Raw genomic sequence first — 24720 nt, 5'->3', positions numbered from 1 at the left:
TTGATTACTCTCAGCCGCTCACACATCACATGAAACACTTGGCTTCAAGGGATAAATGCTCGGGCCTCCCATCCCTTGTTCTCCTTATGACACCTTTGCAGACAACACCGCACCTTGTCCGGTATTTTGCTGACGACGTTAAAAATATTTTTTTTTGTAATTACTATTATTTTTTATTTATTTCTTTTTACCTTTTAATTTTAAAAATATAATATAATTTGACAATATTTTGTTTTTTTAAAAAAAAATATCGAATATGAAATAACACAATTTTATTGGTTGGTGAACCTAGAGGGTGAGCCCAAAAATAAGAATATTCTGCCATACTCGCCTGAAACTTTATAGTATAACATGAAACTCGTCGCGAGACTGTTATTTTTAAGCCACACAATTAAAGCAAGCTTGACAATAGTGGTGTCAAACAGAAAATGTGATCTCATTATTGTGTTCGATTATTGGATTAGAAAAATTAGTAATCATTATTTTCGTCCCAAATAAAATCTTCCATGCATTACTCATTTTGGGAAACGCTGTTGTCACTTATGCCACTAAAACAATGCGGAAATTCAAACCCTACATTCTGAACAACAAAATAAATAAATCAAAACCTTTGTTTGGGAGTGTAAGATGTTACACCGATTACTCTTGTATTTTTGATATACAAAAAATTGTGTTAAAGTATTTGAAATTCCACAATTTTTTTTGTTAATCACGATTAGGCCTGGGCATTTCGGGTATCGGTTCGGTTCGGTTCGGGTATTTCGGGTTTCGGGTAGTTCGGATAGTGGCTAGAGGATCCATTTAGTACTTGACCTATTTTCGGTTCGGTTCGGTTCGGATAGTTCCGGGTTCGGTTCGGTTCGGATAGTAAATGTAGGAACCGGAAAATATCCGGAAAAAGTTCGGTTCTCATTTGGATCCGGTTCGGGTTCGGATAGTTCGGGTAGTTCGGATAATTTGGATAAAATATTGGTTATTTAAGGTAAAATGTCAAATAATTAGAATGATTTAGATAAAAAAAATTGGATATTTCGGATTACTTTGGATATTTTGGATAAAACTATCCGGATAGTTTCGGATACTTTCGGGTAGTTTGGATACTTTATAATAATTTAGTTATCCTCAACTATTTTCAAATACTTTTAATAGAATTTTAAATTAAAAAATATATTTAGTGATGTTATATGTATATATAATTAATATTTTTATATATTCGGGTACCCGTTCGGTTCTCGGTTCGGTTCCGGTTCGGTTCGGTTATTTCGGATATAAAAATATAGAAACCATTCGGGTATTTGAGGATATTGGTCTGGTTCCGGTTTCAGGTATTTCGGTTCGGTTCCGGTTCGGTTCTTCAGTTCCGGTTATTTTGCCCAGGCCTAATCACGATATGATATTTTCAAGAACATATCAAAAAACAGTTTACAAAATTAACGTGTCTTATACATGTTACTGGGCCTAGTATGAATGTATGATATTCTCCAAGTCAATTGATTTACATTTTATTGTAGTGCGCTATTATATTTAAATGCCTAACGAACATTTTCGTTAATAAGTCACAAAGAAAAACATATTACCAAACCAATGAGCTTAAACGATAAGAAATAAGTTTAACATAAAATTCAAGAGAGGACAACCGATGGATTAATAATCCTTGTGTTACTTAAAAACAAATTGAGAAATATTGAATAACAAGCCTTGACAATCCTTCCTTCTCAATTCCATCATTCATTGATCATCCTGACTCATGTAAGACAAGAACAAGCCAGCAGAGTAATAACATCAGTTATGTGAAAATATGCAACGCTAAAAAAAAGATGAAAATAACACATCCCTAAATTTATGTGTGATTAACAGAATAATTTGCAAAAGATATTGTACATACCATTTAAGTTCGTCTGAGTTTGAGATGTCTAATATTGTACATACCATTTAATTCCTTCTTTGAGTGTGGCTTCTCTTCCATGTGCAAAATTCGAAAGCGTTGGAACTGCATACCGGCCACTTGGGTTAAACTCATTCAGTTCCTTGAGTGCTATCTTCACTGAGTTCTTCACGTCTTCTCCAAACTCTTCACTCAAATTCTTCAGTTTCTCATCTTCATCATCCACAATTTCCTGCAAAATGACCCATATGTTACCAATAACCAAAAAAAGACATGTACAAAATGAATACTATGAAATAATATGAATGGAGCAAGTGACATAGAATACCTTCATTCCATCTCCAGTCCCAACGAATTTGAATGGATACCATGCTGCATTATAGACTTCTTCCTGCCATTTGGAGACAAGCACAGCAGCTTGTTCCAACTGAATGACTTTATCACTGAATATCTTTTCGAATGATTTAACGAATGACTTATCATCAACTTGGCCAATCATCTTTACTCCTATCGTTGATCTACCACCGGATAAATCTCTCATTCCCTGCAGAAAAAAAAGAGAAGAGAATTACATGTGGAAATCCAATAAAAACATAAATATATATATATATATATATATATATATATCACTTGGGAACATGAAAAGATTTATTTTATTACGCTAATCAATTCTTTGTATGCTTCTTGAATCTCAATATTGCTTTGCTGTTCTTTGATGCAGAGTGCCGAGTTCATAGCCTCTATAATCCTTCCAACTCTTCATTCTTCTCATTGAGTATTTTCTTGAACTCTTCGTCCTTCACCTCCATTTCTTTTAACAGCTCCTCACTCATTTTCTCCATCTCTCCAAAACCGTTTTTGAATATTTTCATCTTATGAGCTTTCATTTAAGTCATTTTATAGTATGTTCTTGGTTGCTTCATCTTCCCTGCTTTAAAGTCTGACAGCTAAAACTGTGATTTTCAAAGCACACAAAGTTTTTAATTAATGGAACCTCTGCATGTAAAGCGATAAGAAGTCGTATCGTTCTTTTCCTGATTATTATTTTCGTTTTCAAAAAAAAATTAACGTTTTTTTTTTAAATATTATTGCACCGCCTAGTTAATTAATTTCCAAGAAACTGAAACAATTAAGAACTGTAGTCACTAAGTAAGCACGATTATTAGAAGGTTTTTAGGGTGAGGTTCTTAGCGGAATATACGAACCCGTCTCTTAAATTTTAACTAAAAAAAGCTAAAAACCGGTTTTTAAATAAGAGTCTTAAGAGCCGGTTCTTAACTTTTTTTTTTTTTTTTTTTAAGTTAAAAGTTAAGTCGGTAATCACCAAGAAAGGTTTAATCTAGTGTATTAATAGATGGCCCATTAATTCACATATTTCGTAAGCCCAATGCATCGTTTAGGTTTAGTGGGCCGGGTCAAGTTCTAGACCCAACTGAAGCTTTCCAGGATATGAAAACAACAAGCTCCCAAGCAAAGCTTGAATCGAAGTGATGCTCAGCGCAATGAGACGTACACGGACAATCTCGATTTCGTGAACCCTACAAAGATATTTTGTCCAACTGAATCATCAGCACGATGAAATTGGCGTCGAGCTTGTTGTTTCCGAATCAATGGCGTCTCTTAGCATCACCACCGCAGCTTTATCTACAAGCTTTCGTTTTCTCGACAGGTAAATAAATGCTTGATTTGTTTCATCCCCCCTGGGTTTCGTTCCGCTTACCTCTTCTCTATTCTCTCAATCTTGTTCAGCCTCCTCCACGACAAAGTCTCCTCCCACTTTCTGGTCTCCAACCTTGCGGCGTCAATGTCGGAATCTTCAGACAGCTGTTTCTCCAGTCGTCACTTCAAGCTACTTGCCCACTTCCTACATCACTCAGAAGCAGATTGAAACCCCTACCTCCCCGGTAAAGTACCCACCTTTGAATGCAAGTATGGAGCTTTGGGTTCCAATTTTTGTGGGGACTTAACCAACCAAGAGAGTTTTGGTTTTTGTGTAGGAAAAAGAAGGGCCACCAATGCAGGAAAGTTTGGGAGCTTTTCAAAAACTCCCCATGGTGATGCCATCTATTGATTTGTATTCTTCTGCTCTCAGGAAGTCCAAAAGAGTCCAACCTACTAAAGGTTGTAACTTGATTCCTTTGTTCACAGATTCATTCGTTCCAGACCCTTGAGCTGAGCTTGTATCCATTTTGGCAGGCATTGCTAATATTGCAAAGCGAGAAAGGAATAGAGGTGCTAAACAGCTTGATGCACTCATGAAAGTAACTTCATTTTGCATCATTCCCTGTCTGTGTTCGATTGAAAAGATTGTTTATCTTACTAAATCAGTTTTTGCTCTCTTGTTTAAGGAACTGGCTCTACCTCTAAAAGGTTACATGGAAAGTTTTCCAAGGAGGAGATTCTTGCATCCATATGAGCGGTCTCTTATTGAGTTGACACTTGGTGATGGAAACTACGAGGAGGTATCTCTATTATGCATTCCCTCCGAGTTGACTGATTCTAGCGTTGGCTTATAATTGAAAGTTATTCTAAGGTGTTAGGAAAAGTTGATGCTCTGAGGAAGAAGGTGCTCTCTGTTGGAAAGGAGCATGCTTCTCTCTGCGCTAAGGTCAGAGACTCCTCAGTTCTATCTGTCAGAAATAGCTAATTGTATTTTTCATGTTTAGTTTATCTCACATAGGTTGTGATTACCTCAACACTAAAGGCGTTACAAGCTTATTAACAATCCATTTGTTCCATCTTATTCTATCATATATCACTTTAGGAATGAGATCTTTTACTTTTTTTTTGAAGGCATTGTCTAAGCGAGAAGCAGAGGACCGGTTGAGCGAAGGTGTGGAGAAGCTTGAACTGGTTTTCCAGCAACAAGGAATAGCTGTTGATGATTTGTTAAGCATAGCAAAGGTTTGTTACTATGAACCTTCCAGTGGTTTGCTCTTTGACTTAATCGTTAGAGTTGTATGAAGAGAGTTAAGCATCTTGTAGGTATTGAGAGCGATGCCAGTTGTTGATTTGGAAATGCCAACTCTTTGCCTTGTTGGAGCACCAAACGTTGGCAAGTCATCTTTGGTGCGCATTCTTTCAACAGGGAAGCCTGAGGTTTGCCTTATTATCCCAATCTTCATATATATTTTGATAATAACTTGCACTGTGTCTATTCCTTATATGATTTTTTTTGGTTGTCAGATTTGCAATTATCCTTTCACCACCAGAGGAATTCTGATGGGTCACGTTATATTGAACTACCAACGATTTCAGGTAATGTTACTTGTTTTGCTTCGTCAAATCACATTCCTCATGATTTTTATTGTTAAGTATCTACGTATTGCAGGTGACAGACACCCCTGGGCTTCTCAGGAGATGTGATGGTAAAATCTAGTTCTCTTGTGGATGCATGGTTTTATGATATTTGATCAAGTTTTGATTGTTTTTATTGGAGTTGGTGCAGAGGATAGGAATAATCTAGAGAAGCTAACTCTTGCTGTACTCACTCATCTTCCAACCGCGGTTCTATATGTTCATGATTTAACTGGTGAATGTGGGACTTCTACTTCTGATCAGGTCATCATTTGTTTATGGCTTCAGTGTATTAATGTGCATATGGTTATATTATTTGAAATGATCTGAAGAAGACAAAACATGTGTGTGAGCCAAATAGTTGGGGTCTGATTATGTTATATATATTTGTTTTGAGGGCATTGCAGTTTAGAATTTATAAAGAAATAAAAGAAAGGTTTGAGGATTACCTGTGGATTGATGTTGTGTCCAAATGCGATCTGCTGGGAGGCGGCTCTCCGGTGATTTACGCCAAAGAAGATGCAAGTAATGATGAAGCAGAAATCATTAGGTACAGGGAAACAGGACCTGATGGATCAATTCATGTCTCAGTGAAAACAGAACAAGGTCTCAGTGAGGTATGTAATTAACCCTTCCAGAAATATTTGACTAAATAAAACGAAGTGTGTGTTTTGAGTGCTCTACATGGCTTGCAGCTAAAGAGCAGAGTGAAGGAAGTGCTGAGTAGTGAGATGGAGAAGATCAAAAGTGAAGTGAGAGTTGATCCAACTGTTCCTAGTTCTTAGAATAGAGAGAGATTTTGCCTTTTACCAAAACCCATTTTAAGCTTCTCACTATTTCTTCTTTGTTTTTATGTTTCTTTAATAGGATTGATACGTTAATGCATTATATATCAAAAGGTTAAATAATTGATAAACTGTTTATAGACATGTAAAACTCATTTTCACTTCAAATAACTGAAAACTTGTTTGTAATTTAGAACTGTTTGGCTATTTAAGTAAGTTGAGTGGCTTGATCTATAAATAGTGTATGTTCATGAGAGCATTATACACTATTAGCCAGATGGTCAAATAGCAAGAACAGGCTTAAGGTAAATGCTTTACTCTGTTTTTCCTCCCCCTGCCTCTCTCAAAGACTTGGTTCCCAAGCAACTTAGAGGTTTCATTTTTTGTTGTAGAGTTTTAAAGAGGGGATCTATCTTTCACGGTTCGCTCTTTGCACACCAAGATTCTCTCTTTCCCGTGTCACGTAAGTTTTTGATCCTTCTATGTTTCTTTCCGGCAATACAACTTGCTCATTCTCGACTCCATTATGCCGTAGTTCTCCCATTCCCGTGTCACACTAGCGTTTCGTCTTTCCTTCGTAAACTTTCCTTACGTCTCGATTATGTTGGTTTCCCCTGAAAGTTCTCAAGCCTTAGTTAGTTGATATGTGCTTAAACTCGTAAGCTAAGGCTTAAGATTGCTCTATGGACAAAAGTGTTTCTTGGATTTACGATCTTGCTTTTCTTGGGTGTGTGTATGGCCATTGATGTTACGATCACCAATGACTGATTCTCTCAGTTTCCGGCATAGAACTTCCTCAGGAACCTATAGTTTCGGATTCTCCATTAGCTTATGATCTTTCTGGGAGTCTTAGCTTTTACACCGTTGGCTTGCCTTTTTCAGGAGTAAAATAAAAAACCAAGAAGAAGATGGATGCTGTTCATGAATTGCAGAGGAAAATAATGCATTACAAACGAAAGACTAGTCGTCTTGAGGATGATCTTTTCCAGAGGGATCAAGAGATCATACGTGCAAAGTTCACAATATTGCAGGTATGTATATATATACACATTTTAAGATAAACTCATCATGTTTCACTTTTTTCCCTCTTAAAACTTGTAGGCTCTACCAGAACTAAATACTCCAGAGAAAGGCCCATTGGTTGACATAGTAAGAGTCCCAGGCTACCTAGACCCAAAGATGTTTGAAGCAGCGTGTCTCAATAACCCATCTGATGGTCGTGAGAAGGAAATAATGAGGAAGGATAGAGCATTACTTGAGGCTGAAACTCTGTGCAATGAGTGGAGAAGCAAAACCAGTAATGGAGTTTGGGAGCTTTACATTGAGGGTCCAGAACAAGGAGAAGACGACTGGGTACAAGTGGAGGCGCAGGATCTGCTGGACCTCAGAGAGAAATATGGTGATGAGCTTTACGAAGCTATTAAGATAGCATGGACTGAGTCACAAGAACGTACACGAACAGGAGTGCAACTGAAGCCTTGGGACTATGTAGCTGGAAGGGAGAAAACATTAACAGAGCTACTTGTTCCACTTCGAGAGAAGATTCAGTTCCTCATTGTGAAAACCAGTGAAGAAGGGAAATAAATATATGAAAACAAACTATGGGATAATACCAATAATATGAGTCTCTTGCGTCAGTTTCCAGTTGAGATTGGTTTAGGCTGATTAACCTTACTGCATGCGTGTTAATAGGAAGTCTTAGCAGCAATCTTTCATGTTTTGAACTTTTTTGCTTCTTGAGATTGTTCAAGTATAATTCTTCGCAATAGGTATTATTTTCGATAATTATTTAAAACTTCTCTAAGCAAACTTCACTATTTTAATTATCGAGTTTGCAAGCATTGTAAGACTTATGTTGTGGTCTCTTATTATAACTTCAATAAGTGAATTTTGTCAGCTGGTTTGCTCTTTGGTCTTGTTTGCATTGCATCAATGGACTTGTAAATAATATACAGGAAGCAGATGCTCAAGGAAGAAGATAAATGTGGTCATTAGTCTTTTAACTTTTTATGGTTTAACCGTTTAATTATGTTATATTGACAATTTAGCCGAAGTTTTTAGACTTTCGCGGTGACTTTTTGTGTGTGTGTATTTAACTACGGTTTGTAAAAATCCTAGCGGTTAATTATATTCATCTCCTATAAATATGAATTTTGGTAAATATTGTTTTAGCAAATAATGCAGAAAGATGATAAAAATGCGACTTGAAATGAGCAGGGATCCTAATTAAGAAAACAGAAACAACAAAAGTTTTGGAGAAACAAAAAGAAAATCGGATTCAGAATAGCAGGAAAACAAAGAAAAAAGGTAAAAGAATAAATAAAAAGAAAAATGAAGAGAAGTTTGATATAATAATAATAATTAAGATATATCACTTCTTCTCCTACCAATTACCCCTTTTGATAAACCACCACCACCACCACCCACATCCTCTGAAACCCTAGCCCACCACCAATCCAATCGCCGCCTACTCTTCCAACTACGAGGTTCGATTCCACCCGTACCACCTCCTTCGATTTATTTGTTAGAAATTGAAATGTTTGATTAATCGCAGATTTGATGAAACCGGATCGGGTCTACCTCTAGATCCGTTCTAGGTTTTTTTTCTCTAGATTCTCCCACCCACCATGTCTCTGTTTCTAAAAGACGACTCGATTCAAATCCGCGAAGTCTGGAGCGATAACCTCCAGGAGGAAATGGATCTGATCCGCCAAGTCGTCGACGACTTCCCTTACGTCGCCATGGACACCGAGTTCCCCGGAATCGTCGTCCGCCCCGTCGGAACCTTCAAATCAAACGCCGATTACCACTACGAGACCTTAAAGCTCAACGTCAACATCCTCAACATCATCCAGCTCGGCCTCACCTTCTCCAACGAGCAAGGCAACCTCCCCACCTGCGGCACCGACAGCAAATACTGCATCTGGCAGTTCAACTTCCGCGAGTTCGATCTCGACTCCGACATCTTCGCCGTCGACTCCATCGACCTCCTCAAGCAATCAGGGATCGACTTCGCCAAGAACACTCGACAAGGGATCGAGTCGAGTCGATTCGCCGAGCTGCTGATGTCCTCCGGGATCGTGCTCAACGGTAACGTGCACTGGGTCACGTTCCACAGCGGGTACGATTTCGGGTACTTGCTGAAGCTCCTCACGTGCAAGAACCTGCCTGATTCGCAGACCAGCTTCTTCGAGCTGATCAATGTTTATTTCCCGACGGTGTATGATATTAAGCACCTGATGAAGTTCTGCAACAGCCTCCACGGGGGGCTGAACAAGCTGGCTGAGTTGCTGGAGGTGGAGAGAGTTGGGATCTGTCACCAGGCGGGGTCGGATAGTTTGCTCACCTCTTGTACTTTCAGAAAGCTTAAGGAGAATTTCTTCGTTGGTCCCTTGCAGAAATATGCTGGTGTTTTGTATGGATTAGGTGTTGAAAATGGTCAGGTTGCTCTCTAATATCAAATTCAAATAAAAAGTGAAAGTCCTTAAAAGTTCTCTCTTTTCATCCTTTTTTTTTTTTTTTTTTTTTTTTTTTCTTATAATCAGTTTTTTTTTTTTGGTTTAAGTTATACTTGTTTTGTTCCTTTTTCTTTTTCTTGGGAAAAATTAAAAGAAAGAATCTTTCCACTGCATGCATGATCACAGATTCGTACAACTTTTGAAAATTAGGATCATAAGTGAAGAGGGATTGTATAGACTTGAAATCTGTGTCTGAAACAAAATGATTCGAACCCAGTTTTTTTCTTTTCTTACAAGACCGTGAAGAAACTGAACTGGAAACGTTTTGGTTGTCTGAATAAACGATTGCTTTTGTCGGCATTACCCATTAGTCGATATTACTCAGGCCCATTATTGTAATTAGTGACTACGATTTGGGCTTTATAAGGCAAAAATGTTCCTTTACGACCTCTTACAAATTATACCACTGTGCCTTTGGGCTATAAGAAAAGTCCACGCTTAGTTGTTTCTTACGAGTCCTATAAGTTTGTGTTCGAAGCGATGAGGTTGGTCCTGTTATTCCTCCTGTCGCTGAGGCAGCTGCTATCCCAGAGGACATGGATCTGAGCTGACTCTTAGGAAGTCACGTGCTCACGGTGGTGTGACCATAGAGGTCGGTCTTGATGAAGCTAAAACTGATTGAGAAGCGCGTGGCTCTCAGCTGTGTCTTGGTTGAAGACTATAACCAACGTGATTATGTCAAAGCTTGTTAAAGCTCTATGTGCTGATCATAACATCAATTTGCTTACTGTTCCAAATGCGAATAAAACCTTTAGTGAATAAGGCTGGTGTAAGTCTTGCGGATGGCTTGTTAAGTTCGTCTTATGATACTAACTAATTCCAAAAACCTATCAAAACTAGTAATCAACTTTATCTTATCAAATACTACCGAAGAGAAAAAGAAGGCGGGAACATGTCTGTTAGTAAAATGTCATAGAAAGAAAAGCGAAAGTTACTTTTTGGTAAATCAACTATTAAAGCCCTCCTTCATTTTTTTTTAAAAATAGATTATTTCTCGTTTTCAGCAATTATAGTAACAAATTCTGAGATTCAACACAATCTAAATGTTCATTGATTTTTTTTTTTTATAAAGAAAATGAATCTCTTTGCCTTTATAGTTTTGTAATTAGAGTTAGTGGTGTGGGTATATAAGTTGTTTAGCACACACCGCTTAACCTCACAAGTCACAACCTTTACCCCCTCTCTCTCTCTCCTTTCATTGTCTCGACGACCCTTGTATGAGAGGATCCTAAGCGTTTGGTCGACAACAGTGTTTTCGGGTTAAGACACAGTTTGATGTTCTGTTTTATTTTCTAGGGTTTTGAATTTCTGGGGGAAAGAAGAAGAAGAACAAATATGGCTTCTATTGTTGGATTGAACCATCTTGCTGAAGCACTCATCGATGCTGGAAACAGACTTCTCACCCCTCCCTCAGCGGACGAGCTTCTTACCCTTCTCGATGTACGTCTTCCTCTTTGATTCTTCCAATCAAAATCGTGTCTTTTGTTAGGTCAGATTCTTCGAAATCTCGATTAATGTATTTAGTGGATAGTTTGGTGAAAGCTTGCTCCTTTCTAGGATACCGAACTTGAAAATCGATGAATTGGATCTCTAATTTTCAATTCATTCATGTGCGTGTGTAGGAAACTGAGTCACTGCTTAGAAAAGTGGAGCAAGATCAACCCTTGTCAATGCAAAACGCCCTGATTCCCACCAAGAAGGCTTTGGTATCAAGTGACCTCTTGACCCACCCTGATTCTGATGTTAGGGTTTCTGTTGTCTCCTGCTTAACCGAAATCGTGAGGATTACTGCCCCAGAAGCTCCTTACACTGATGATCAGATGAAGGTAAACAAATCAAATTCAAGTAACACTCTCTGTAATGGTCTTTTGAAGTCTTGCTTCTTTTGTATCACAGGACATCTTCAGGTTGACGATTGAAGCTTTTGAGAAGCTAGCTGATGCATCCTCTCGCAGCTATCAGAAAGCCGAGTCTGTTCTTGATAATGTATCAAAGGTCAAATCTTGCTTGGTCATGCTGGACCTAGAGTGTGATGACCTCATTCTACAAATGTTTCGCATGTTCCTGAGACTCATAAGGTAGATCAGATTATACAAAACTTAATTATCTAGAAACCCTTTAGATCATATACTGAATTGGGGTTCTTTTTTTCATCTGTTAGATCTGATCATCCACGGGTGGTGTTTTCGTCAATGGAGATGATAATGATTACAGTATTAGATGAAACCGAAGAAGTGTCCAAGGAGTTTCTCGATATTCTATTAGCTAGTGTCAAAAAGGATAATCAGGTGAGGTTTCTTCTTACTTGTAAGTTAATTCTCTTAGCCGTCTACAGACTTAGGATTTGATTTGTCTTCATGTTTTAGAATGTTTCACCGATGGCTTGGAGTCTTGTGGAGAAGGTTCTTAGTAGATGCGCCCGTAAACTTAAACCATGCATCATGGAAGCTTTGAAGTCTTCAGGGACCACCTTGGATTCGTATTCTCCAGTAGTTACGACCATATGCCAGACTGTTTTTGAAACTCCCAAGGTTCATAATGTTGTTGACACCAAAGACAATGAGGTATTCTTTCTCTATATTTGGAGTTCGTTCATTGTAGAGTTTCAGCATCTTTATTTAACCAACTCGTTTGATGTAGGACAAACTGGTTTTGGGGCATTCTCGCAAGGAGACTCGTTCAAAAAGTAGTTCCAAGGGACCTGCGAGAGATGGAACTCGACGAATCAATGAGAATGAGAAATCAAACGGAAAGCAAGTGTGGTCTGAGAGTAGAGATGCGGAAACAGATGTAGGAGTTACAGGGAAGAGAGGAAGGAAACCAAATTCGTTGATGAACCCTGAGGAAGGCTATGACATTCCTTGGCTTTCAGGGAAAAGAGATTCTCTAAAGAAAACACCTCCGGCTAAAGAATCTTCCCCAGCCACTACTAGTAGGGCTCTGACGGGTTCAGTTAAACGAAGCAGGGTTAAGATGGAGGATACTGATCATGATTTGGGTTCTCCTTCTTCACCCAAATTGAAGAAGTTGGCATCATGCTTCCGGGACGAAGAAGAGAATTTTGAGAAAGAATCAAACCGTGAAATACCAGAAGATGACACAAAGATAGGAGAATCAAGGAAGAAGACAAAGTCCCAGCACGGCGGGAAAAAGAAGGCAGTTGTGAGCTCCAGCGGAAAAAGATCATCAGCTCGCACAGCTGCTAAGAAAAACAACTTGGAAGGTGCTTCTTCGGATACTCCTGTTCCACAATCATCAAAGGACAAGGTAGATTATCATATATTTCTCTTCTTTAATTAATGATACATAAAACTTTATGTGTTGAATCTCTCATGTTTCGACCGACTTTTGAAGAAGAAGAAGGTTTCTCAAGTTGGACCTAGACCATTGGCAGAAGAATCTGAAGAAACTTCAAAGAGCCTTCAAGTGAGGAGCCGGACAGCAAAAAAAGAAGTGGTATAATAAGCTTTGTTGCCTTAGCCTTTATAGTATTGTCACATATCTGTTACCAACTGATATTTATATATCTCTTCTCTTTTACAGGGTTCTGACACGAATGGCCCTGGCGCGGATTTGGTCGGGAAGAGAGTGAATATCTGGTGGCCACTGGACAAGACGTAAGTGCATATGAAAGTTGAAAGGTTCTTGTTTCCAATCGTTGATTTGTGTTTCACTGTGCAGTTTTTATGAAGGCGTCATACAGTCTTATTCTGGTCGTACGAAGGTGCATAAGGTGAGTGAGATACAATCTTTGATTATCTGCTACTCAAATTCTGTTGCTCCTCTGTTAGAATTATGGATTATTTATTTGTTCTAGAGCCGTAAACTGGGTTAGCCCACGTCCATTAGCCTATATTCATTTGTCCATTTATTGTTTGCGGTCAGAAAGTGACTAGGTCCATTAAGAACAATGTCCATTAAGGACCAGACCCACTAACACCCGTGTTTACATGAGCTGCCATGGAGTCCATAATAGACCATATAAGAAAAGTTTAAATTTTGCGGTTTTGGCGGAAAAAATCAATTTTGCGGTTGTGACGGAGAAAATCGATTTTTCGGTTTTAGCAAAAAAAAAACAAAACAGATTTTCCGATTTTGGCGAGAAACCCCGATTTTGAGGTTTTAACGGGAAAACTTGATTTTTGCGGTTTTAGTGGGAAAACTTGATTTTGCGGTTTTGGCGGGAAAACTCGATTTTTTTTTGTTTTAGCGGGAAAACTCGATTTTGCGGTTTTGGCGGAAAAACTCGATTTTACGGTTTTGGCGGGAAAACTCGATTTTGTGGTTTTGGCGGAAAAACTCTATTTCCGGTTTTGGCAGAAAAAATCAACTTTTGGTTTTGGCGGAAAAAACAATTTTTGGTTTTGGCGGGAAAACTCGATTTTACGATTTTGGCAAGAAACCTCGATTTTGCGGTTTTGGCGCAAATTTTGATTTTGCGGTTTTAGCTGGAATGCTTGATTTTATGGTTTTGACAAAAAAATTTAATATTAAGATTTTTGCGGAAAAAATCGATTTTACGATTTTAGCGGGAAAACTCAGATTTTAGAAACCTTAGCTTTTTGTGACCATTAGACCGCTCATGTCCACATAGTACAAATCCATTAACGCCCATTACCCATTGGTCATGTGATTCTTGTCCATTTATAATTCGCATGGACAAATGAGTGTCACCAAATTAGACCCATTTATATTTGTACATGGGCAACCAATGGCCAGCCCGCCTATTTGACAGCTATAATTTGTTCCCCCCACACATTTGGTTTGCAGGTAGTATATACTGATGGAGAATCAGAAGAACTTCATCTCCATAAAGAACGCTGGGAGCTACTTGAGGACCTCTCTTCTGCCAGTGAGGTATACTGTGTTTCTTTCTTTCTTTCTTTGTTTCTTCTGAATGCGTAATCGCAAATGCTTAATGATTTCCCGCTAAATCGATTAGGAGGAGGATATGGAGATTGATCTGCCAGAGTCCATTCCTTTATTTGACATGTGAGTAAACACGGATCATGTGTCAGCTTTGTGATCTGTGTGTAAAGTACAAGTCCTCTTATGTTATGACTGTTGCAGAATGCAGAGGCAGAAAGTCAAGAAAAGCAAAAACGTGGAATCATCATCAAAGAAGGATTCTGGCAAAAAGGCAGAGAATCTCAAATCGTTGAAAGAGTTGAGTGCTGCTGAAACTGGCAGAAGAGAAGCAGAGCAGGAAGTGAGCCGAGATGTGGAGGAGGAAAGCGAAGATGAGTATTATAATAGTGAGATGCAAGAAGGTGAAGAGAACCTGAAAGTGACTGAGACGGAAACTAAGGAAGAAGAGGAACAGTTTGAAAATCCAGAGGTTGAGAGTGAGAGAGATGGCTCAGAGTCGGAAGAGGAGCCAAAGTGGAGAGAAACAGATGATATGGAGGACGAAGCAGAAGAGAGAGAAGAGGAAGAGGCTGAGGCTGAGGCTGAGGCTGAGGCTGATGATAAAGTGCCAAAATACTCAAGCCTCTCTGAGATTGAGAAAGACTCTGATGAAGAGAGAGGGTCTTGAATTGGACTTTATGCGTCGTGAACAAAAACCATTTGCTTTACTCTCTATTTCCTTTATTTATCTTTGTTACTAGATTTTTACTGAACCTGTTAGAGAGATATGACGTCACCTGGTCTGTGTTGTGTCTCTGAGAGCTTGTGACATTTGTATTTTAGGAAAGCATAATCGTTGTTTACTAGATAAAGAGCCACGTTTATCACTCGGTTATAAGGTTATTTTTCCACGTGAGAGATTCAATTCCGAAATGATTGAGAAACCGCTTGGAAATTTTCTGTGTGTTCAATTACATTCAACCATCTTGGGACAGGACACGGTTTGAATAAGACACTCATCTTGTCCAAATATTAACTTTGTCAAAGATGGCTTGCAAAGTCTTTTGTCAGTCTTCTTTTCTTTAAAATAGTTGCTATCAAAAATGCAATAACAATCTAATGGTCAAGAATGATGTTACTTTTATTTATAACAAAAGATATAGTAAATGTTTTTCACGTAGTACATGTACATCAAATTAATTGGTTAATTAGTTGAATAATACGGACTTATGCTCAGGGGAACTTTCGTATTAGTAAACAGGTTGGGTCCCCCTGGCTTTAAGTTACACTAATTCATGTACAATATTGTCAATGTCAATATTCTCAACCTCTCACCACCACTTGTTTTTTTAATTAGGGTATATAAGATTATAAGTTTAAGCCAAGATAATGGATAATGATACACCAAGAAGAAACAAACTAAAAAAGACAAGGCATAACTCCTAGATTTGTATATAGATTTTAAAGAACGTACGTACACTTTACTGCCTTATTATTATCAATGTCTTCTAGAACTCCATATACATGGATTATAAACTTAACGGATGTTGGCAAAAAAAAGCTTAATAGTTGGAGTAATTGGCAATTTTCTTCTGTTGTTTTAAAATATATTTTGACAATTTTATTTTGTTGTTTTCAAATATATTTGGCAATTTCCTAAAATTTAAAAGCCAACCAAATAAGGCTTTCCACTTGGCAAGTAAAAGTCAGATTCACAACACATTTGGTTGGCGATTTTGTTTGACCTTTTATGGGAATGCATTTACACTTATCACCTACAACTTCGAAACTCACTTATTCTCTAGTGTCCTTAAAATAAATCAAATCAAATATAATTCCCGATAGTTCCTTCTTCATTCACCAACTCTTTACCTTGGTTAGGTGAAATAAAGCCAAGTAGTAACTTATGAAACGGTGATTGATGTCTCTATAAATACAAACCAGAACGCTTCCTCCAAACGACACAGCATAACTTATTACATCATCTCTCTCTCTCTCTTAGGCCCCTTATTCTTATCCACCATAAAAAAAATGCCTGTCGACGGGAAACTTGTTTGCGTCACTGGAGCCGGTGGCTACATTGCTTCTTGGATCGTTAAGTTACTCTTGGAGAGAGGCTACACCGTTAGAGGAACCGTGCGGAACCCAGCTGATCCCAAGAACAACCACCTCAGAGAGCTTGATGGAGCCAAAGAAAGACTCACTCTTCACAGTGCTGATCTTCTCGACTACGAAGCTCTTTGTGCCGCAATAGATGGCTGCGATGGCGTTTTCCACACCGCTTCTCCGATGACCGATGACCCCGTTAGTAACTATATTTAATTTTCCTAAATCCATAATATTACTCTGTTTTATTAGGTTTAATCTTATTTATTAATGTAAATATATAGGAGACAATGTTGGAACCGGCGGTGAACGGAGCCAAGTTCGTGATCGACGCAGCGGCTAAAGCCAAGGTGAAGCGTGTAGTGTTCACGTCATCTATCGGTGCTGTTTACATGAACCCTAACCGTCACCCTCAAACCATAGTCAACGAAGATTGTTGGAGTGATCTTGATTTCTGCAAAAACACAAAGGTATAATATATATCTTTGTCTATAGTATATATTTTGCATGGAGTTTTTTATTCAAACCCACCGACCGAAATACATGTAACCATGTGGCTGTAATAAGGTCACGTGTCAAGCATTAAAACCTAATTTCTCAAATTCTGACCTATTTTATCGGTGCCTTGTAGAATTGGTATTGCTATGGGAAGATGGTGGCGGAACAATCAGCATGGGAGACGGCGAAGGCTAAAGGTGTGGACTTGGTGGTGCTAAACCCGGTTCTAGTTCTTGGACCACCGCTCCAGTCAGCGGTCAACGCTAGTCTAGTCCATATCCTCAAGTACCTCACCGGCTCAGCAAAGACCTATGCTAACCTTACTCAGGTCTACGTGGACGTACGTGATGTCGCACTAGGCCATGTTATGGTCTACGAATCACCCTCTGCCTTAGGCCGTTACATCCTCGCCGAGACTGCGCTTCACCGCGGTGAGGTTGTTGGGATTCTTGCTAAATTCTTCCCAGAGTATCCACTTCCCACCAAGTAAGTCCACGTTTGACCTTTTTAACACTTTGGTCAAAATTATATCAAAGTCAACACGATCTTGTGGGTCTAGTAAAATACAACCTTGGATTTTACAAACTATTTGAGTTTGATTTTTGATACTTGAAATTATCTAATAAAGATTATCCTCTTTTTTCAACAAATCAATAAATATAAATAGTTAGGATAAAAGGGACATGAGTGGTAGTTGGTATTGAAATGTGTTACTATTTGTCCCATATATCAAATTTGGTATGTACTAACTCTCACATCACAAGGTCCACATCATGTTTCACCTACTGCTGACGTTGAGATCTTGCAAAATCCTATGTGTACACGTGTTTATGTTTGTTTTTCTTTGGATTTATACCAAAAAATGGTGTAGTCTTGTTACTGGTCCAACTCCATTTGACAAAAGAACTAGAGTGCTAACAGTATATGTTCTTTCTTCACCTACTCCATAGTTTGGTCACTAGATTCATGACTTGTGTCTCCTTTGGCTAGTTCAGTAGTTGATACGTTACATAGACAAGAGGCCATTTCCAGGTTATGTTATTAACATATAGTGTGCTTATTAATTATAATCTTTGTAGGTGTTCGGACGATAAGAATCCAAGGGCAAAGCCATAGAAGTTCAGTACTCAGAAGATAAAAGACTTAGGGTTGGAGTTTACACCCATCAAGCAATCTCTCTACGATTCTGTCAAGAGCTTGCAAGAGAAAGGTCATCTTCCTCTTCCTCAATATTCCAACCAAGACAACGTCACAATCGAATCCTAGAACACGATACGACCATCATCTCTGATCATACCCACATAAAATACGTTTGATTTTACTAAGTTCTATTTGTTTAATCTTGAAGCATATATACAATTATAAATAGCTGAATGCCCTCTTCTTTTCGTAATTTAGAATGTCACTCGTATGTATAATGTATGATATGATAGTGGAAACAATGATTTTATTATCCGATGTCATTGTAACGTTCTTCCTTACATAAAACCTACTAGAAAAAAAAACAATTCTGATAAAGTCTAAGAACCACTATCAAAAGGTCTTTATTTGAGTCCTAGTACTGATATGATTGAATAAGATTCAATCAGCATTGGATGTAGACGCTTTACCAAACTGCATGTCGACAATGTCTTGTCTAGGAAGTGTCTCCACAGTTTGTGAATTAGTCGAAGCAAGAAGAGGACCAGCTTCTCCGTTTTTTCGAAAGACAAGATAAGCTATGGAGGCTAAGTAGATGGCAATGCCTGAGAACCCAAGAATTCCACAAAAGACGACAAGGACATGCTTCATGTGACTATGTATAAGCAATTTAGTGAAACTGCTTACTATATAGTATATATTTATCCCCATGATTAAACCACCAATGACCCATGTCAAAGCTGAAATCTGTTAGAGATAAAAAGGAAACATATGAAGTTAAAATATATATATTTTTCTTTGGTTCATTGAAAATGCGTTTGATATATGCATACCGCCATATGGTTTACGTGTGAACCCATCTTGATTTTGCAGCTAGTGAACTTGAGAAGAGGAACTAACACAAAGGGCAGCTCAAAGGATAAGATCATCTGTTCACAGTTTATTCAACCGATGATTTTGTTTATGCTAAGGTCATATAAATATATACATGTGACTAGCTAGAGATGGGAAAGATTGTGTTACCGAGGCAATGATGATTAACTTTCCAGCTCCAGCTGAACCACCAATGAGAGCAACGATTAGACTCGGGATAATAGCTAAGCATCTTGTTAGGAAGTTCCTGAGCCATGGAACAAGTCTTAGATCAAGAAACCCTTGCATGATGTATTGTCCAGCATATGTTCCGGTTATAGTTGAGCTCTGTCCGGAAGCAAGAAGTGCGATGGCAAATAGCTTTGAACTCCATTTACCCACAACGTTCTGTTTGAAAACAAACAAGCTTTAATGTTCTGAAACATTATAGAAAGAAACAAAAGCCGTAGTAAGCAAGTTACCCGTAGAAGAAACGAAGCCTTGTTTAAGTCCAAATCCTCACATTTAGCTCGGTCTTCGGGGGTTAAATCCGAGGCATTACAAACAGCACCACTTACTGATATCACAGAGACGTTTATAAGAAAGGCCACCATTAGAGCCAGTCCGCTTTCTATCAAGTAAAACCTACAAGCCTCTTTGATGCCAGTAGATGAACGTGGGATTTTCCTCGAGAGAACCAACGCAGAGTGCAAGAAGAGATTGTGCCTGTGGAAAAAGAAATGATCGCATAAGATTTTTATTAAGGAAAAAAAATCTCTTATGAATATTGGTGAAGAAACTGTGAGCTTACGGCATAACCATAGCTCCAAGCAAAGAGATTGCAAGACCAGTTGCACCATTTCCTTTGAGTTGTGGAACAAAGAGACCATGTAGGACTTCTCCTGCGTCTGGCTTTGAGTAGTGTAGCTCAATGACGAAGCATATAGCTATTGTGAACACAAGAAATGCAACCAAGAACTCCAGCTTTCTTACCTGTGAATGACAAAACATCATAAGACTTTTGACTATACATAGCACCGTGACATGGAAATGATCAAAGAAATGAATACTCCGTATTGTTGAAGTGCGAGAAGCATCAGTGTACTTAAGCCTGTAAGAAGAACACCAATCCATATCGGTATGCTAAAGAGCATGTTCAGAGCAAAAGCTGTTCCGATTACTATATAAGAAAGTTAACCAAGTATGGCAATAATTAGCACCAACAGAGAAATTAGAGAAGCACAGTAAAGAATATAGAAAGTTGGTACCTTCTGGAATGTCACAAGCAACTATTGCAATTTCAGCAACAACCCATAACAAAAAGTTTGGGACTTTCGAGTATTCAGCTCTACAATGCTCAGCTAAATGCTTTCCTGTGATCATATAACCAAAATAAACTCAGCAAAGTTGATGTATAAACACTTATAACCAAAGTGTAACATTTTATTGTTGTTTAACCTGTGACAACACCAAGATTTGCAGCTAGAGATTGAATCACCAAACCCGCACAAGCAGCCACCAATATGATCCAAAGTAACTGTTTATTACAAAGAAATCAATATTTATTTTTATTGAAAAAATAAGGTGAATAGGGGAAGAGTTTATGCACCTCATACTTGTATTGTGCTCCTGCTTGTAGATCAGTCTCAACTGCAAAACACATGAAGAATAATAAAAAAAATCATTAATCATCTAATTGTTAATGAAAATGATATAGGAAAGTGAATCTGGTTTATGATCTTACAGTTTCCAGGATCAATATATGCAATTGAAACAAGAAAACCAGGTCCTAAGTAGGCAAATAAATTCTTCCAGCTCTTATTCTGCATATATATGTAAAGACATTAAACAAAATTATTGATCAAACAAACGTATTCTGTAATTTGCTTATATCTAAGAAGTACAAAATCAAGATTATCTGCATGTTTTCAAGTCTGTTCTATTGACTATGACAGCGATTTCTTCATTTTATGGACATTTATTGGATTTTGACTAGTTCAGTTAATTAGTAATAAATTAAGCGAATACATGTGAGTTTTGTTAGGATTAAAAACAAAATAAAACCATATGTTTACGGGGGTTTGAGCCAAATCTATAAACTTGGTGATTATAGATCAAACAAACTTCATCTGTCATTTGCTTATATATTTTTTTCTAATTATAACACTGAAAGTAACATTGTTCTCCGAAAATTCAGAGACATAGAACCCAATAAACAGCTACTACAAAAGGCAAATGAAATAACGTGAGGCAGAAATAAACGATGCCAGAAGGCACCCATGAGATAGCATGTTGTTTATGTGAGGCAAGGCAACATTAGAGTATGAGATTATATCTGCATGTTGACTATGACAGCGATTTCTTCATTTTATGGAATTAGTAATATTACAAATCAAGCGAATGAGTTTTCTTAAGATTAAAAATAAAACAAAAACATATGTTTAAGGGGTTTTGAGCCAAATCTATAGACTTGGTGATTGTCGACATCATGATATTCTAGGGTTTTTCAGAAAAAAATATATGACATTCTAGGGATTTTGAGCCAAATCTTGAGATTAGATAAATGAAAATTAAACAACAAACCTCAGGGACAATAATCTGATCAGAATCAGCATCGCCGGTGGTAGAAATCAATTGAGGTCCAGAAACATCCGCCATAGCCATCTCTCTTACTAAGAAATTTCTCTGTGAATGATTTTGAGTATTGATAAAAGAAAGTGAGCAAGTACGTATATATAGGTAAACCTGAGGCGAGCTTTAAGGAGATTTTACGGTGGATTTTGTTTTTTAATCACAAACAAAATCGTGGATTCATTAAGAAAGATTTACGTAATATGGTAGTTTTACACTTACAAGAACACTATAACACACGCCAAACACACTTTTCTCCTTTCCCAACACACTTTTCCCTAACTAAAACCTACGTAACTCAACGCCCCCTTCTTTTACGGTTGAACTCTAACTAAACCTTAACTAAATAACAATTTTTAATATTACGAATCTTTTTTTTTTCGACAAAATATAACTTTATTTATTAACTTGACAGTACATAGTCTCTGTACAAACTACAAGATAGCCAATACGGAGGATTTAAACACGATGAATAAAAATATGATGTAGGAGGTCCCTTCTGTGCCAATCGGTGTATAAACAAACTTCCGTTTCTTGAAAGTCAAAGCCGCCATAAGAATATCACGACTAACATTACGAAGACGATACTCTGTTGATTCTCCTTGAAGATGTTTAACTAGACACAAACTGTCACTTTCGAAAAAAACAGACTGGAAGCCCATAAATCGAACACCATATATTGCCATTAATAAGGCCTTGCCTTCCGCTTCCAACATAGTGCATGCTTCTCCTAACCAAGCCGAACCTCAATATCGTGCTACTCCATTAGCGTCACATAGTACAATCCATCCACATTTCACTCTTTTCGTATTTGGATCGAAAGAAGCATCCACATTACATTTAACAAAGCCGTCGGGAGGTCTTCACCGTTTGGCTTAAAGACTTTGCCTGATTCACCATTGCCAATGTTGTAAGATAAACCTTTTTGATTGCGTGTTTGTCTTGTGAAAGGTTGGTATCCATTGATAGTTCTATTAGTCACATGATGCTAATGCATCCATTTGATTTTGTTGTTTTGACACTTTTTTGTTAATGTGACTTAAGAGTTTTACATTGTGACTATGAAAGTTCCAAACATAAGTTTCCAAGTTGGAGAAATTGGTGAAGCAACTGACTTCTAATCTGATGAGAAGATTGCTACAATTTGGATAATTAATGAATTGTCTATACATTATTTGCTCTGTTACTTTTTCAGTGGATTGGTGACATCTTATGCTCGTCACTGAGAGAAGCACAATACCCCTGTTCGTTTAACGAACGCAGCGTTCCACATTAGCGTCTGAGATTTGTTCATAAGTTTCTTCATCGTTGATTAAATGAAATGAAAAACAGAGACGCGGCTTTAGAAAAAAATGAAACTTTCCGGTGTTGCCGCTGCTGACGTCAAAAAAGTAGCGACCATTGATCCTCATTTCTCTCTCCTCTCTACGACTGAAAACAGAGACGCGGCGTCACCTGTTCTTCTCCCTTTCCCTTTGGATACTCTTGTTTCCTTCTAAATTTTGATATGTAGTCGCTGCCGCAGCGTTCGTTAAACAAACAGAGGTAATATGATTCTTGGAATCATCTTTAAAAATGTTCATATAAAAAACAAGAATCAAAAAATGCAATTGAATGGCTTTATCTTGTTCTGTAACCAACAATCATGTCTCTTTTCTATTGTTATTGGCACCATCAATAAATAAATAAAATTTATTTGGACATCAAGTTTATACAAAAAATATGTTTTAATTTTGTTTTTGTATTTGAAAATTGATGTTTTAGACTTTAGTTAATACATTTTACTTTAAAACTAAAATATAAATGTAATTCTAAAATAGTGGTATAATTTTATTGGGAAGAAAACAAAATTTAAAAGCAAAACTAAAAGTCAATACTCAATAGATAAAAATGTGTATTTATTTTTTATTAATATGTATGTAAATTCTAAAATATTAATATTTAAAATACATAGGGAGTATTTGTTACAGAACTGAAAGAAGAATTTTATTTGAATAATGTAACATGAAATTACGGTAGGATGTAACGTCCAACACTTCTTTGCTAGTATATAGGAGTATGATTTAGATGTATTGTTTTAAGATCTCTGAAGCTACATTTTGTTGATTATGAGAGCAGCTCCATCGGTTGTAAGGTTTCTAGAAGAAAAACAAAAATTAATATTATAATGTATTTTTTTTTTAAAGCAGTTGAAAGGTTTTGAGAGTTACATCTGTTATTTTACGGTGGAACCGAATTCTTAAAATATCGAAACAAGAACCTTTCATGCTTTTCTCTCATATATTTTTTTTTTTGGTTTTACTTTTAATGGTCAGAACTCCTTTCAATATACACCGTTGGAGCTCTTAGGCATCTGAACTTTCCTACTTCTACTAAAATAATAATTAATTATTATTTGCCTAGCTAAGAGCAATACTATAGTTTTTGTTTAGTAACAAAGATCATTTTAACGTTAAATAATTATTGTATTAAAAATTATAAGATATATTTTAAAAGATTTCAGCATTTTCCCTATTAATCTTACATAATATTGTTTTTGAGGACTCGAAACCCAGTATTCATAGTGTATAAGTATTAGTGAATATTTAGTTAAACTATTGAACTTATAGGGCTCCCACAATTATTAAGATAGTACAGTAAGTACTTTAATACATTTTACTTTAAAACTAAAATATAAATGTAATTCTAAAATAGTGGTATAATTTTATTGGGAAGAAAACAAATTTAAAAGCAAAACTAAGTCAATACGCAATAGATAAAAATGTGTATTTATTTTTTTATTAATATGTATGCAAATTCTAATTTAATAAAACTTCATAATACTCCTTAAATCGAGGAATAACAACTATAAAATCGCTATTTTCTTGAAAAACGGAGATAACAAAGGCTGAAAACCTCTTTCAACATCATCATATGTTAGTGCAGGATGCAACTATGCATTAAAACAATATTTTCATATTTTTTGAAATTTTCTCAAAATCTATGTGTTAACCCCTACAAAAGTATTGAATTTTGGTAAATTCTTTATATACTGAAGCCTAAGATCTTTAGTGTTGTTTTAAAATTTCTGACCACATTCCAAGATTGTATTAATGTATGCTAAACTCTCTTTCATGGTATATGGGAACCATTATAATTTTTTATCAATTAATTTAGTAAA

At 37.1% G+C, this 24720-nt stretch overlaps 7 protein-coding genes across 9 annotated transcripts; 5 read left to right on the top strand and 2 right to left on the bottom strand.

Annotated features, from left to right (window-relative positions):
- Positions 1-1697: 1697 nt before the first annotated feature.
- On the bottom strand, positions 1698-2714 carry LOC106299764 (factor of DNA methylation 5-like). The gene is made up of 4 exons (XM_013735783.1): positions 2546-2714; positions 2214-2429; positions 1886-2117; positions 1698-1740 (listed from the first exon to the last, which is right to left on the bottom strand). Exons 1-3 carry the CDS (start codon positions 2618-2620, stop codon positions 1914-1916), a joined length of 495 nt encoding a protein of 164 aa, XP_013591237.1. The 5' UTR covers positions 2621-2714; the 3' UTR covers positions 1698-1740; positions 1886-1913.
- Positions 2715-3361: 647 nt separating this feature from the next.
- LOC106296530 (nucleolar GTP-binding protein 1-like) lies at positions 3362-6109 on the top strand. The gene is made up of 13 exons (XM_013732677.1): positions 3362-3554; positions 3635-3789; positions 3883-4006; positions 4082-4146; positions 4234-4347; positions 4419-4493; positions 4679-4789; positions 4871-4984; positions 5072-5143; positions 5217-5253; positions 5334-5446; positions 5590-5799; positions 5878-6109. The coding sequence occupies exons 1-13, from the start codon at positions 3461-3463 to the stop codon at positions 5965-5967; spliced, it is 1374 nt and encodes a 457-aa protein (XP_013588131.1). The 5' UTR covers positions 3362-3460; the 3' UTR covers positions 5968-6109.
- A 70-nt stretch (positions 6110-6179) lies between these two features.
- LOC106296531 lies at positions 6180-7793 on the top strand. The gene is made up of 4 exons (XM_013732678.1): positions 6180-6272; positions 6360-6430; positions 6850-6998; positions 7069-7793. The coding sequence occupies exons 3-4, from the start codon at positions 6876-6878 to the stop codon at positions 7549-7551; spliced, it is 606 nt and encodes a 201-aa protein (XP_013588132.1). The 5' UTR covers positions 6180-6272; positions 6360-6430; positions 6850-6875; the 3' UTR covers positions 7552-7793.
- Positions 7794-8336: 543 nt separating this feature from the next.
- On the top strand, positions 8337-9429 carry LOC106296708 (probable CCR4-associated factor 1 homolog 6). 2 transcript variants are annotated; one of them, XM_013732925.1, is made up of 2 exons: positions 8337-8453; positions 8554-9429. In XM_013732925.1, exon 2 carries the CDS (start codon positions 8595-8597, stop codon positions 9420-9422), a length of 828 nt encoding a protein of 275 aa, XP_013588379.1. In that variant the 5' UTR covers positions 8337-8453; positions 8554-8594; the 3' UTR covers positions 9423-9429. The 2 variants fall into 2 exon arrangements, with proteins under 2 accessions (XP_013588379.1, XP_013588377.1); XM_013732923.1 differs by having other exon boundaries at positions 8338-8453; positions 8522-9429.
- Positions 9430-10633: 1204 nt separating this feature from the next.
- On the top strand, positions 10634-15243 carry LOC106300907 (glutamic acid-rich protein). Of its 2 annotated transcripts, none has more exons than XM_013737172.1 (12): positions 10634-10925; positions 11108-11311; positions 11382-11563; positions 11647-11773; positions 11852-12049; positions 12126-12752; positions 12843-12941; positions 13029-13102; positions 13167-13218; positions 14256-14342; positions 14428-14477; positions 14556-15243. In XM_013737172.1, the coding sequence occupies exons 1-12, from the start codon at positions 10821-10823 to the stop codon at positions 15019-15021; spliced, it is 2271 nt and encodes a 756-aa protein (XP_013592626.1). In that variant the 5' UTR covers positions 10634-10820; the 3' UTR covers positions 15022-15243. The 2 variants fall into 2 exon arrangements, with proteins under 2 accessions (XP_013592626.1, XP_013592625.1); XM_013737171.1 differs by having other exon boundaries at positions 10635-10925; positions 12840-12941.
- Positions 15244-16299: 1056 nt separating this feature from the next.
- On the top strand, positions 16300-18442 carry LOC106296937 (cinnamoyl-CoA reductase 2-like). The gene is made up of 4 exons (XM_013733200.1): positions 16300-16637; positions 16724-16909; positions 17071-17423; positions 18017-18442. The coding sequence occupies exons 1-4, from the start codon at positions 16365-16367 to the stop codon at positions 18051-18053; spliced, it is 849 nt and encodes a 282-aa protein (XP_013588654.1). The 5' UTR covers positions 16300-16364; the 3' UTR covers positions 18054-18442.
- Positions 18371-21695, bottom strand: LOC106296939 (metal transporter Nramp1-like). The gene is made up of 11 exons (XM_013733201.1): positions 21513-21695; positions 20674-20752; positions 20539-20579; positions 20388-20466; positions 20198-20302; positions 20000-20109; positions 19741-19922; positions 19412-19655; positions 19101-19337; positions 18911-19006; positions 18371-18824 (listed from the first exon to the last, which is right to left on the bottom strand). The coding sequence occupies exons 1-11, from the start codon at positions 21591-21593 to the stop codon at positions 18519-18521; spliced, it is 1560 nt and encodes a 519-aa protein (XP_013588655.1). The 5' UTR covers positions 21594-21695; the 3' UTR covers positions 18371-18518.
- Positions 21696-24720: the final 3025 nt, after the last annotated feature.

The sequence above is a fragment of the Brassica oleracea genome, chromosome C6, assembly GCF_000695525.1.
Source record: "Brassica oleracea var. oleracea cultivar TO1000 chromosome C6, BOL, whole genome shotgun sequence".
Classification (NCBI taxonomy): domain Eukaryota; kingdom Viridiplantae; phylum Streptophyta; class Magnoliopsida; order Brassicales; family Brassicaceae; genus Brassica; species Brassica oleracea.
The sequence above is the reverse complement of the archived record's forward strand: the minus strand, read 5'-3'. Positions and strand labels throughout refer to the sequence as shown.